The sequence below is a fragment of the Cucurbita moschata genome, unplaced genomic scaffold (assembly GCF_002738365.1).
Source record: "Cucurbita moschata cultivar Rifu unplaced genomic scaffold, Cmos_1.0 Cmo_Scf00018, whole genome shotgun sequence".
NCBI classification, from domain to species: Eukaryota; Viridiplantae; Streptophyta; class Magnoliopsida; order Cucurbitales; family Cucurbitaceae; genus Cucurbita; species Cucurbita moschata.
Genome location: NW_019268534.1, coordinates 1,049,986 through 1,063,877, shown reverse-complemented (window position 1 = coordinate 1,063,877; position 13,892 = coordinate 1,049,986). Strand labels below are relative to the sequence as shown.

The following is a 13,892-nucleotide window of genomic DNA, read 5'->3' as shown; positions in this document are numbered from 1 at the left end:
TTCAATATTGAATAAAAGTTTTTAATATGTTTATATATATATATATATATATATCATTACCATTCTCGAAACTGTTATTAATTTGTTTCAAAAATATCCTTCAAGAATTCTTAAAATTTCATTAATACCTTTATGGTTAGCTTATGAATTGAGTTGTTAGTTCCATGTTTCAAAATATCATGAACTTCCAAAAGTAACATTAAAAATATTGTGAACTTGAAATATATTATCTATTTGACGATCAGAGAAGGAAACGTGTGTCAGCAAGGACGTTAGATCCTGAAGAGAGGTGGATTGTGAAATGCCACATCGGTTAAGGAAGAGAACGAAACATTTTTTTTTTATTATAAAGATGTACGTTTTAAAAACCTTGAAGGAAATCTCGAAAGTTTAAAGATGGCAATATGTGCTAGCGGTAAATTTGGACATGATGAGATATACAGCCATACAGCCATGCCCATTTATAATAATATACCATGAATTTATAGTCCATATGAAAGTAGCTGTGGTTGGTAGGAAGCAAAATAAGCGGTGAATTATGGTAGCGGTTAATATTTCCAGGCAACTCAGACACAGCCTTTTAATTTTCCACCTTACCCAATTAAGTACAATACTTAGTTCATCTCTTTAATGCATTGCTTTTAATTTCATTCACTAGCTGTTCCATAGAAGCCTCTAGTCCATGGGTCAATCCGGTTCGAATATGGTTCGAATATGGAGAATCATTCTCTTATAACATGATCACATTACTTACTCATCACTTCTGAAAGTAAAAGCTACCCCCACATATTAACACAGTTTTTTCAGCATATTTTATCCTTACTCGCATGCTTTCTAGAAAAATTTCTAAGTGGTCACCCAACATAAAATTGTTTCTGGCAAAACACGGTTAATTATGAAGTTCTTATAATTGAGATATCGAAAATAAAGATGCATCTCGTTAGTATTGGTGATATTATTGAGATATAAAAAAAAATGTTTTTTTTCTTCAACTCTACGTGATATCAATGCAACCCATATCATTTTTCATTACATATAAAGAGGATTATCACAACCAAATCATAATAAAAAAACCAAATATGACACCAAATGTTATTACAAGCTCACTAAACTACATCTCTCCACACAATTTTGATTAAACAAACTACAAATGGCAACAACTCTTTAGTAGAAATCAAACACAACTACATAAGTTTTCAAGGATAAGGGCCACCAGAACCGCCACCAACACCAACACCACCGGTACCTCCGCTTCCACCTCCACCCAAGCCACCACCAGTGCCTCCCAGTCCCCCAACTCCACCAGGGCCACCGAGACCACCAATCCCACCAGGGCCACCGAGCCCGCCAATCCCACCAGGAAAGCCAAGACCACCAATGCCACCAGGAAAGCCAAGACCACCAATGCCACCAGGAAAGCCAAGACCACCAATACCACCAGGGCCACCGAGACCACCAATTCCACCAGGAAAACCAAGACCACCACCCAATCCACCGAAGGGGAGGCCGGAGACGCCACCAACCCCACCAAGGAGATTCTTTTGGTCATTGAAAGTGGCGTGGGTTGGCGCAGGTCTAGCTACGGCGTGAGTGGCCATAAGTGCCAAAAGCAAAGCCATAAACAATTTGCCCATTTTCTTCTTCTCTAATCCAACACTTACACTTGTGTTTGTGTGTGTTGTTGGCCAATGGAACTGTGAGCTTAGGGTTTTAAAGGGCACAGAGCGTTGAGAAACAGTTGAAGGAAGTAAATGAGTGTAAATGCGAAGGCAGAGCCAGGCCGTATGAAATTACCATATGGGGTAATTAAAGTGGTAATTTCTGGGATTGCTATAGTCCACTGCACCAAGTCTTCACCAAAATAAGAACTTTTTACACACATACCCTTCTTATGGTATCTGTCCATTTGCAATAAGGTTTTGATTTCAATGAATATATATAAGTTATAGCTAAAACAAAATAGAATAATGAAACCTCCAAAGGAGCTATTAAAACTTAAATACTTTAATAAGGTTCAACAGTGTGAGTGTAACAGCTCAAGTCCACTCCTAGTTTCTTTTGTGCCTCTAATCCGTCCTTGCTGGCACACCGCCTGTTGTCCACCTCCCTTCGAGACTTAGTGTCTTCACTGCACACCACCAGGTGTTTAGCTCTAATACCGTTAGCATAATTGAGCAGATGAATACACACAATATAATTATGGACACGAAACAATTGGAAAATAATTTACCGTCACAAATAATGGTCGACCTTTTTTATTATTATTATTTTGCGTTTAAATAATGGTCGACCTAAAGTTATGATCAATAACTTTCATGTTTGTATCGCGTAATTGTCGTATCTTATTATTTGTTAGTCATTTCTGACTCAAAAGTTTTGGTACTAATACCATTTTAAGTAATTATTTTTTTCAAGAAGATTTAGTTTCACGATTTATTTTTTTATAATCACCTTAACTATCTCGTATCTCGTACCCATAGAGATAATTATCTTCCTTAATTAATATGAAATTTTTTTCGCACATAACAAAATATAAACTAATTGATCTCCATATACATGAATATAAAGATTTAAGAAAGTGTAACTAGTTTGAAGGGATTTTCGTTCGATATCTTGGAAATTTGTATCCGATAAAGTTGAACTACCGATTTGTGATTTCAATTTAGAGTATTCTCCGTCGTAGAGTCACCGTCCATGGTCATTGGAAAATCATTGTAGGCATTGGGTGTTTCTTTTTATTTTTCGACCGAATATTTACAAAATTATCATTGTTTCTTTTGTAATTAAGAATGTTTTGGAGATAGTTGAACATCGTCGAAACATAGCCACGGGAGGACGAACCCCATCTTGTCGAAAGTAAATGATACTCGTGTCCTAAATGCATATGATATGCAGTATAATGAGGTAGGGACGGTTAGAAGATCTTTAACTAAACTTATCTAGATAAAGGCAAGAGTCTACATCAATGCATCAACCAAACTCGATTAATCAACCAAAAACGACATAAAGTTAATGAAATAATTTAACAACATAAAGCAAACTAGTTTAATGAAAATTTGATAAAGCCTAGAAGGAAAACATTAACGACTCATAACCTACAACAACGTAATTAAACTTCAAACGACCAATAACATGTTAAGTAGAAATCAAACGAGATTGAACAACTTCAGGGATTGGTAAGACCAGAGCCACCACCGAGACCACTGCCAGCTCCGCCTCCAATGCCACCGCCGGTTCCTCCCAACCCACCTAGTCCACCAATTCCTCCAGCAGGGCCGCCTAGTCCACCACCGAGATCGCCGCCTGATCCGACTGCACCGCCAATGCCACCGAAGGGGAGGCCGTTGCTGCCAATGCCAGAGTAGCTACCAATGCCACCGTAGGTAAGGAAGTTCTTTTGGTCATTGAAGGTGGCGTCGGGTGGCGTAGGTCTAGCCAGGGCGTGAGTGGCCATAAGAGCCAGAAACAAAGCCATAAGCAATTGGGCCATTTTCTTCTTTGACTTCTTCTTCTGTTCTAACACTTACACTTGTCTTTGTATGTGTTGGTGGCCAATGGAGCTGTGAGCTTGGAGTTTTAAAGGGCAGAGAGTGTTGAGGGACAGTTGAGAGAAGTAAATGAGTTTAAATGCTGACCCACGTACAACAGCTCAAAAGAGAAAATAGAAGGAGAATAATATCTATTTAGGCTTAGACTCTTATAAATCGTATCAGAGCCCAACAACAGACTGTGTGCTAGTGAGGACACTGAATCCTAGGTCCCGAAAAAGGGTAGATTGTGAAATCCCACGTCTAAGTCTCAAAGGGGACGGACTGTGAGACCCCACATCAGCTGGAGAGGGAAACTAAATTTTTTTAAAAAAACTTAAAACCCAATAGACAATATCTACTAGTGGTGAGGTTGAATTGTTACTGTTTTTAATAAATGAATATATAATATAATCTACCATGAATAATGAGAAATAATTCAAATATCTCTAATAATGGAGGGTTCAATAATTCTTATATTTGTATAATATAAGCAATGCAAATCTTATATTAATTTATAAATCATTTAATGGTCAATAATTCGTAATAATAATGTAAAGAAATAGTAAATATGAATAATAATGGAAGTAATACTACCTATAAAAATTTAGACTATGTTTTTAGTGTACATCACAAGCAAGGTGACATATTATTTGAATCAACCACTTTTGTCAGAAAATATAGATTTTTTACAATAATACTTATTGAAATATATTAATTTTCATAAAATTTTAAACCTATTATTCTTTATTAATAAAATTATTTGTCGGAGATAGCGATGAATCACAATTTTCATTTCAACGTGCATTATAGATAGAGTGTTCATAAAGATTGAGAAAGGACGTTAGATTTTGATTTTTGAGTAGGTTGAATATTTTGAAAACCAAAATATTAGATAACATTTTTTGTCGGAACTGAAAATAAAGTAATAACATAATCTATTATCCTTACTATATTTTTAAGATTATTATAAATATTAAGAATATTCGATATTTGAGGATAAGTATAATTTTTTTAATTAATTACAAAAAAAAACAACCTGGTCACCCAATCCGACCCAACTCAAAAATATAGGGTTGAATTGTGAATTTTATTTAGGTTAGTCCACAAGATTTTCTCGACCCAACCTATATAGACCCATAATAATAGGTTAGACATACAATGAAGGTTAAATTACAAATTCGATTGTAGGTTTAGGGTACCCAAATCGAATTTAATCATTATTAAAAAAAACTTATGAATAGATCGTTCTTTATTTGAATAAAAGCTTAGTATCGGGTTGATTTGTTTTACCTACCTGTATGCCTTTTCATATCTTTTAAAAGAGTACCTCGAGAACGTTCAAGAACATTTTTCTATTTTTAAAAAAAAAATCTTGTCGGACGGATACATACACCGAAAGTCAAGTCAGATCAATGATAAAACAACAATTATTCGAGACAACCGTTAGGGAAATCTCGAAAGCAATTAAATTAGATACGAAAATAACAGTATTTAAGAAAGTGAGATTCCATTAATCTCTCAATCCCCAAACAAATGGCGTCCTCCTTTGCTATGCGTTCTTCGTTCTCGTTCCTCCTTTGCATGGCTTTTGTTCTCATCGCTGGGCTAGGGACGAGGCCAGGAAGTTCCATAAATTTGGCAGTGGCGTGCCTGGGGCCATGCTCAAAGATCCCAAACTGCGAGAGTGCTTGCATTAATGCAGGGCATGCGAAGGGTGGTGAATGTTTAGGGTTCTTCAAAGATCCTCCTTCTTGTTGCTGTAATACTACCTAATTCTTATGCTAAACTTGGTGTTTTTGATTGAATAATATTGAAAACACATTGTATTTTGTTACTTATTTGCAATAAAGGTTGTGGGATCAAGAACAATATGGAAATCGTTCACTTTTTGTTGATTCGTTCATCGATTTGATTATAAATATTGTTAGACGAACACGACTCTCCACTTATAAACCCATGATCATTCCCTAAATTAGCCGATGTGGGAGTTTCATCATTCAAACAGATATGACGAAAATTGTTCCTCTAGTAAAATTTATTATCGATTACTCTCCCAAATGAATCGTTCTTCGCTTTGTTCTTCCTATTTTCTCTCTTTTTTCCCTCTTTCTTCTTCGATGTTGTTAAGAATGATGATCTGATACCATGTTAAGAAAGAGAAACATAAGTGGGATCGAAAGTCTCATTTTCGTTCATAATGTTTAAATAGAAAAAAAATAAGAGAAAATATAATAGTGACCAAACCCGGATAAAATATATCACTATATAAAATATATTCCAATAAATACCCGTCATGGGATTTTATGCTTATGACTTAAATGTTTGGATAAAGTTGTACGGTTATCCTTTTCAATAAAATTTACGGAGAATAAAAAGACTTTTAATAGTCTTTGGAGATAGTTTTTACTTTTTGACGTGATGAATAAGTAACATGATCATGTTAAAGCTATATATGCTGACCTCCCTAGCATTTATTGGTGGGTTATAGTTCTTATTTATCTTCAACGATCTCCATCATGTTCATTTTTGCTTACGTTCGCGGTTGGATTTATTCAAATAATCTGATGTACTTTCATTCATTATTATACATTGTCGTCACCTTATTGTTATATGTATCATTTTTTATCGATGCATATTCACTTTTGTACTAAAATTCATGTCTACATAACAAAACTCACAAATGTAAGATCTCACATCGGTTGGAGAGGAGGACGAATCATTCATACAAGTGCGTGAAAACCTCTTCCTAACAGACACATTTTAATATATTAGGAAAAGTTCGGAAAAGAAAAACACAAAGAGGATAATATCTGATAGAGGCGCACTCGAAATTTTAAGTTGGTTGGATTGGCGATTGTAACCCAATTTTTGGGTTGATCGAGTTGACCTCCGACCCAAATAGAAAGAAATCTTAACCCAATCCAACCTGGTTAACGCTTTGAATGTGGACATTTTGGTTCATTCACTTTGCATGCATCATCCATTTTTAATAATAATATAATCAATCTCATAGGTAATATTGCACCCATGAATTTATAGCCTAACCATATGCTTTTAATTTTATGTTCATAAGACTTTTAATAATTATTAAACATATTCTAAATTAATAATTTTGTATATATTTGATGTAATATTTATAATATTTATGCTAGACACGTAACCACATAACAATAAAAACAAACTGAGGGATGGCCCACATGGCACGTGACTAGGCGCACAAATGTGAAAAAACAAACAAAACCAAACCCAGGGGTTAAGGGTACTTGAGATCCACGCAAGCAAGTTGACCATGACCCGCAGTGGTTACTGGATGACCAAGAAGTTCGACACGTGGCAACTTCTCATGTGTGGGTGACGCAAAGGCGGATGAGATAATCATGGACGTCACGGAGCTAGGGAAACCGAAGAACCAAATGTGATTGGTGGAAACCTTGCATGTGATGGGACACGTGGCGCTATATTAAGAGCGGCGACGCTGAAGCAACGAATCATGAGAGACGACGTGTCGTTTTCATCCCATTTCAGAATTTCTCTCTCTAGAAAATGAATTTAAAAAATAAAAATGTAGAGAGAGAAAGAGTGTGTACCAGCTGTACGGCGTCGTAGTTATGATGCAACTGTATCGTATGGAGAAATTTCATAACTTTTTATCCAAAATTATTATTATTTTATGTTCAAGTTTTATAGGTTGATATGGATTAACCCGAAAGATGCACTGGTTAGGTAGACCAAAAGACGTAAAGAACGTGGAGCGTGAAGTGCAATTAGATCCATTTTAAGGACGAGTTGGAGGCAGAATGGAGGGTTACGGTTGTGGTACGACATGTTGATGAGCCTGAAGCAAACAGACTAGAGTTTAAGTTTAATTTTTAAAAAATTGAAAATTTAAATTGGTTCACAGTTGACATTTCTTGGTTAAGTCAACTAGACCAACTCGAAAATAGAGTTATAACCTAAATCCAACCCTACCATAATTTTACGATTATTAGGAGAATTAAAGATATTTAACATTTGTAATCGATATCAATGATGCATTGTGACTTGAACCAACTCAATTAACTCGAAATTTCGGGTTAATCCAAAAGATTTCTCTAACACGTATACGTTCTTACATTTTAGTTCGTAAACTTTTAAAATTATTCGATTTTGATCCATAAAAGACAAAACATTACATTATAATTACTTCATTTATGAATATAAAAAGTTTATGGATAAAACTTAAAGTGAATATTTGTAATTGGATAAGCACTTGCAACTTGTAGTGGAAAAAAAGTAAGTTATAAAATTTATAATATTTTCCTCTATTTGTCCTTTTGTCTTTTTTGTTTTGTTAGCTCGTAGATAACGTTAAATGATGGCTCGTGGATAGACTCTAAACTCGATTTTTTTAATGAATGAAATAATGTAGATGAAATTTGATCACGTGAAACTGAATCTACAAATATTAGACTAAAACGAGCTTAGAAACACTAAATTGAGCTTGAAATTGTAAATAAACTTCTGGTTGAAACTGCCATAATTCTATGTTATGATGTGTTATTGTCTTTCGTGATGAATATCATGTAGTTAAAACGTGAAACCTCGTATGTCACAAATATGGATCACTTCTCTAGTATATTAGGTCTGAACGTCTACACCACGACACATACACCCTCCTTTTTTTGTCGTTGGTTTTCAACAAGCATGAACATGAGCTAGCTTATAGTTAGACCTAGGAGTACATATACGAGCCCACTTAGTGGGTTCACGTGCGCGTGCATGACTCATGTATAGAAGTATTATGTCTCCAACCTTACTCGAAAACAAAAGGTAAAACTCAAGGAACAATGATGAAAAGTAAGTCCCGACTTGTGATGAAAAGTAAGTCCCGACTCATAGTTAGACCTAGGAGTACATATACGAGCCTACTTAGAGGGTTCACGTGCGCGTGCATCACCCATGTCTAGAAGTATTATGTCTCCAACCTTACCCGAAAACAAAAGGTAAAACTCAAGGAACAGTGATGAAAAGTAAGTCTCGACTCAAAATCATGTTGCATGTGATTGTTTTCTCCAACCCCAATAAAATTAATTATCGGGTATTTTTTAAACATAGATGACGAGGACTACGACTAAAAGAAGAATCAACCAATTAGGTACGAAAACAAGTTTGAATTTTTGAGCTTTGAAAACTTGTTCTCATTAGAGTTGTCAAAACCAATAAAAAAGAAAAAAAGGGTTCCATTGGTGATGAACACAAACAGCCAAACCATTGGAGAGTGTCCAAATGGAAGGATGAACACAAATTATTCAAATACCAAAATCCAGAAACAGTAAAAGCAGATTGGAGGCCACATGAAGTAGCATACCATCATTCATTAACAATTAACAATGAACAATATTCCATTGAAATTTGTTTACTGGGTGTAATAAAATAATAAAAGATCCTGAAGAGCACCGTTAAAGGGCACCATTCATGTTTAAAGCCAGATAAAAAAGTCTGAACACCACCGTTATTAGCCACCATTCAAAATCAAACGTATGGGATACTGAAAACTGCATAAAATCCGGAATCTGGTTCATAAACTACACCCACCTTCGCCTATCTTTTGTATTTTTCTTCAAAAAACACAACAAAAACTGCCCCTTTCCCTCTCTGTCTCTCTCTGTCTCTCTCTTGAAAATTGATGGAACAAACCAGAAGCTGCACATGGGGGGCGTGGCTTTGACATGATTTAGCACCATGTGGGTATCCATGTTCTTCAATTGTTTTGGTAATTTTGTGTTAAAAGTAAGGAATCTTGAGATGGGTTTTGTTTATTTTTGTTTTTTGCTTCCTTAATTAGATACAAAATCGGTTCTTTTTTTGTTTTTTTTTCTCTTTCCTTATCCATTGTGATCTGAAAATAAAAACGCGATCTTTAATTATATCTGAAACCAACAGAGGATTTGAAGAAAAGGGTTTTTGAGGAAAAGATGAAAGAAGTTCATGATCTTGATTTGCATGCAGAAATGGATCAAACACAGATGTGGGTTCATGATCAAAATCAACAAGAACAAGAACAACAACATGAAAATCATCAAATTTTTCTGTCGGATAATGATGATGATGCTTTGATGTTCTACTCTGATTTCCCTCCGTTGCCGGATTTTCCTTGCATGTCGTCTTCTTCGTCGTCTACTCCTGCTCCGGTCAAGCCCACCGTGTCGTTGTCGTCCTCGTCGTCGACTTCCTCCTCCTCCTCTGCCACTTCATGGGCAGTTTTGAAATCTGATGCTGATGAAATTGCTGAAGAAATCAGAATTAATGATGACAATTCCGCCGCCGCCGCCGCCGTGTCGTCCCCTACGGCGGTGAAAACTGAGTTTAACGGCGGAGATTGTACGGATGACATGATGATGGAGACATTTGGATACATGGATTTACTTGAAGATAGCAATGAGTTTTTCGATCCGACGTGTATTTTTCAGAACGAACAACAACAACGAGACCCTATAGAGGATTTGCAATTGGAAAGCTTTGAAGAAGTGGAAATGGAGGATTTGATGATGATGCATGGCGGTGAGAGTAATGATAATGGAGGAAAGCAAAACGTCGCCGCCGTCGCCGCCGCCGCCGCCGCGGCGGCGGAGGAGGAGGATATGGCGAAGGTGTTTTTGGAGTGGCTTAGGAGTAATAGAGAGACGGTTTCTGCTGATGATTTGAGAAATGTTAGGATCAAAAAAGCTACTATTGAAAGCGCTGCCCGCCGCCTCGGCGGCGGCAAGGAGGGAATGAAACAGCTTTTGAAGCTTGTTCTTGAATGGGTTCAAACCAATCATCTTCACAAGAGGAAATTCAAAGAGATCAATGAAAATGAAGCCAATTTGATAGGGTTTCAAAACCCTAATTCCTCCGGCCACCCCTGGATCCAAACACCGCCGCCATTACCGCCTCGGCCGTTGTATTCTCCACCAATTCTTGGGTATGTCCAAGGTGGTGGTGGGGAAGCGTATGGCGGTGGCCGCGGTTATTCCGATCATTACCAATTACTGGACTCCTCATTGTCCTGGAGTAATAGTAACAGGAATAGTAATAGTAATTTGCCGGGACAGTTTGGACTGCCCCCGTCGCATTTCAACTCGTTTGTTGATAATTTTGTGGCTGGGCCGCCTTTGCCACCGCCGCAACCACAAGGTTTCACGGCGGGGTACGGTAGGGGGCAGCAGTACCCTTATATTGGTCAGTATTTTCAAGCGCAGGGCGGGGATAATGGTTTGGTTAGGTTGGATTCATCGGCGACAAAGGAGGCTCGAAAGAAGCGAATGGCAAGGCAGCGGAGATTCTCCGCCCACCACCGCCACAATCACAGTGGACACCACGGCAACCACCACCACCATAGCAACAGCCACCAAAATCAGATGAATCCTAATGCTACAGATCATTGCAACATGGCTACAACTTCTCAGCCAAATGCTGGAAACTGGGTCTACTGGCCATCCTCCACCGATGTGGTTCCAGCCGACTCGCCGGTGCACATAGTCAATCGGTCTAATTCTTCCCTGCAAAACCAGCCGTATCCTCCCCGGATCCAATCGGACCGACGACAGGTTGGATTTCCACACCATAGTTAAATTATTTAGTTCCTCAAATAGATTTGATTTTGAACAATGTTGTCTCTTATCTCTTAGGGATGGAAACCAGAGAAAAATTTAAGGTTTCTTTTACAAAAAGTATTGAAGCAAAGCGATGTGGGAAATCTGGGGAGAATTGTATTGCCAAAGGTAAAAAAACACTGAATCAAATTTCCCGATCGATCAAATCAAGAACGGTATACCGTTTTCGAAAAATTTTGAAACCCGAACAAGAACACGAACTCATTTTTGTCGGGTTTGTTTCAGAAAGAAGCAGAAAGCCATCTCCCAGAATTGGAGGCAAGAGATGGGATTTCCCTAGCCATGGAAGACATTGGAACTTCAAGAGTTTGGAATATGCGTTATAGGTATTAAAATTTAATTATAAATTTTAATATTCAATAATAATTTTATTTATTTTTTAATAAATTTAATTATTATTTTGTTAATTATTAGATATTGGCCAAACAACAAAAGCAGAATGTATCTCCTTGAAAATACAGGTGTGTATTTGAATGAATGAATGCTTAGATCATTTCTACTTTATGAAAGCCATTTATTAAGGTCAGTTTTTGATGCCATTTTCAGGCGACTTTGTGAGAGCCAATGGACTTCAAGAAGGAGACTTCATTGTCATCTACTCCGACGTCAAGTGCGGGAAATATGTAAGTTGACCCGGGGTCGGGTTTTTCGGGTTTGTATAATCGAGTGAGATCTTAAATCAAAAGATGTGTATATATATATTTACAGATGATTCGAGGAGTGAAAGTACGGCAACCGGGGTCGAAACCCGATAGCAAGAGGGGAGGAAAATCGCAAAGAAGCCATTCGACTGCCGGTGTGAACGCCAACGGGTTGTCATCTTCACCGCCGACCCCCGCCACCCCGAGGAGGCTCTGATGAAGCTGTGTTTTGATGTGTAGAAGAAACAAATGTAGGGTTGGTTGGATTTGATCCTTGTTTGCATCAGCCTTTTGTGTTGAGAATTTTTTAAGACTTGAGGGGGCATTGGGCACTGCATGAAGAACAGTCGTACGTATATATATATATATATGTGTATATATATATATGTGATGGGAAATGGTCAGCAAATTAGAGAGAATGTGAGGGTTAATTGGGATATATATATACTTTGGTGTTTTTTTTGGTGGGTTCCACTATAGGGTTTGTTGGTAATTAAGGGCCTTTTTTTAACTTTCAATTTGTACCATATACAATATTGTTGGTTGTTAATTATTATGTGGCCTTGTAATATCTACTCTATGTGGCTTACTATGAACATATATAATAAAAAATAATGCTTATTATAACTCGTTTTTATGATTGTTTATATCAATGTTTACTATATCGTGTAATTTGATGTGTTCGTTCGTAGGATATTCAACCATTGGAGACGCTTATGTAAGAGATTAAAGACTCCATGTTGATATCATAAAATGCTAGGGACACTACTAATCGATATACGTTACATGTCCAATGACACTCTACTAATTGATATACGTTACATACAAGGACATACAAGACTTATCTGACAAAGACATACAAGACTGGTGCATCATGTTGTTTTATACTTTTAAACCTTTCAAGTCAATCCTCAACTCCTTAATACGATATTGCCTTTACAGTCTTTGAATCAATGAATTATCATTTGATGATGCCATGTGAATCGCTAGAAAGACCGAACCCCCACCACTAACTAAGATTACTCGGGGGTCAAACACTTTTTCTCGCTGGTCGAGCTTTCTACAAAAAAGCTATGTAATTGTTCCAAACTTTTAGAAGTTGCCCATAAACAAGTCAGAATTGCCTCAACAAAAATTGATGGCATTGGACCGAGGCCGTCCCTCTCATCGTGGGGAATTTCTCAGTCTCATCACTTGCCCTTTTCCTCGTAAACTCAGTCTCACAGCTTCGCTCCAGAGCCAAGCGGATCATAATTCCTTCTCCTTTTCTTTGACTCTATTCCCTTCTGTTCTTGAACTTAAACCTTTCTTTTTTTAGAGATGATTTGAACTAATTTAAAGATGTTAAAAAAGAAATGTACTAGTCTAAGCGCACCCCTAACGAATATTGTGTGGTGTCAACCTCATAGTTTTAAAAGAGATTTCTACACTCTTATAAGAAATGTTTCGTTACCTTTCCAATCGATGTGAGATTTCACAATCCACCCCCTTGAGGTTAACGTTCTCATTAGCACACCACTAACCGATATTGTTCTCTTGTTGGGTTTCGTCTCAAAGTTTTAAGACGAATTCATCAGGTACAAGTTTCTGCACTCTAACCAATGTTTCATTCTCCTCTTCAACCATAATGATTGAGCTAAATTGGAACGTAAGGGAAAAAAAATAGAATCAATATTACTTTTTTTTTTCCCATATATTGCAATTTGCACATAATTGCATCGAGGAAAAGAATGACTTACCAAAATCAGTAATAATGAATGATTAACATTGTAGCTGACGTTACTTAATGGCCAACATGATAATTAATTAAGCCATAAAATTCAATTAGTGGGACAAACTATTTTTCTCATTAAATTTCTTGATGGATATTATTTTCCATTATTCTAGTGACATTTCTAATCAAATATGTATTATAAGCTAACCATTTTAGAGGCTAAGTATAGATTCTAGAGGAAAATATATTTTTAAACAAGTATATATTAATTATTTTACATTACAAAATGTAAAGCTTCAATATTACTTAATTATGTTGGTAAGTTTATATGAATTTAGATTTCATCAAAAAAAAAAAAAAAAAAAAAAAAAAT

The 13,892-nt window shown here is 36.6% G+C and overlaps 3 protein-coding genes across 6 annotated transcripts; 1 reads left to right on the top strand and 2 right to left on the bottom strand.

Moving 5' to 3' along the window:
* Positions 1–1,001: 1,001 nt before the first annotated feature.
* LOC111455872 (glycine-rich protein 23-like) lies at positions 1,002–1,690 on the bottom strand. Of its 2 annotated transcripts, none has more exons than XM_023097507.1 (2): positions 1,392–1,690; positions 1,002–1,346 (listed from the first exon to the last, which is right to left on the bottom strand). In XM_023097507.1, exons 1-2 carry the CDS (start codon positions 1,632–1,634, stop codon positions 1,197–1,199), a joined length of 393 nt encoding a protein of 130 aa, XP_022953275.1. In that variant the 5' UTR covers positions 1,635–1,690; the 3' UTR covers positions 1,002–1,196. The 2 variants fall into 2 exon arrangements, with proteins under 2 accessions (XP_022953275.1, XP_022953276.1); XM_023097508.1 differs by having other exon boundaries at positions 1,002–1,351; positions 1,397–1,690.
* Positions 1,691–3,166: 1,476 nt separating this feature from the next.
* Positions 3,167–3,475, bottom strand: LOC111456299 (glycine-rich protein 5-like). Its single transcript, XM_023098128.1, has one exon. It carries the CDS (start codon positions 3,473–3,475, stop codon positions 3,167–3,169), a length of 309 nt encoding a protein of 102 aa, XP_022953896.1.
* A 5,653-nt stretch (positions 3,476–9,128) lies between these two features.
* LOC111456272 (B3 domain-containing transcription factor ABI3) lies at positions 9,129–12,195 on the top strand. Of its 3 annotated transcripts, none has more exons than XM_023098093.1 (7): positions 9,129–9,253; positions 9,519–11,098; positions 11,180–11,272; positions 11,390–11,490; positions 11,579–11,625; positions 11,711–11,787; positions 11,873–12,195. In XM_023098093.1, exons 2-7 carry the CDS (start codon positions 9,521–9,523, stop codon positions 12,020–12,022), a joined length of 2,046 nt encoding a protein of 681 aa, XP_022953861.1. In that variant the 5' UTR covers positions 9,129–9,253; positions 9,519–9,520; the 3' UTR covers positions 12,023–12,195. The 3 variants fall into 3 exon arrangements, with proteins under 3 accessions (XP_022953861.1, XP_022953862.1, XP_022953860.1); XM_023098094.1 differs by having other exon boundaries at positions 9,129–9,299; XM_023098092.1 differs by lacking the exon at positions 9,129–9,253 and having other exon boundaries at positions 9,376–11,098.
* The last annotated feature ends 1,697 nt before the right edge of the window (positions 12,196–13,892 follow it).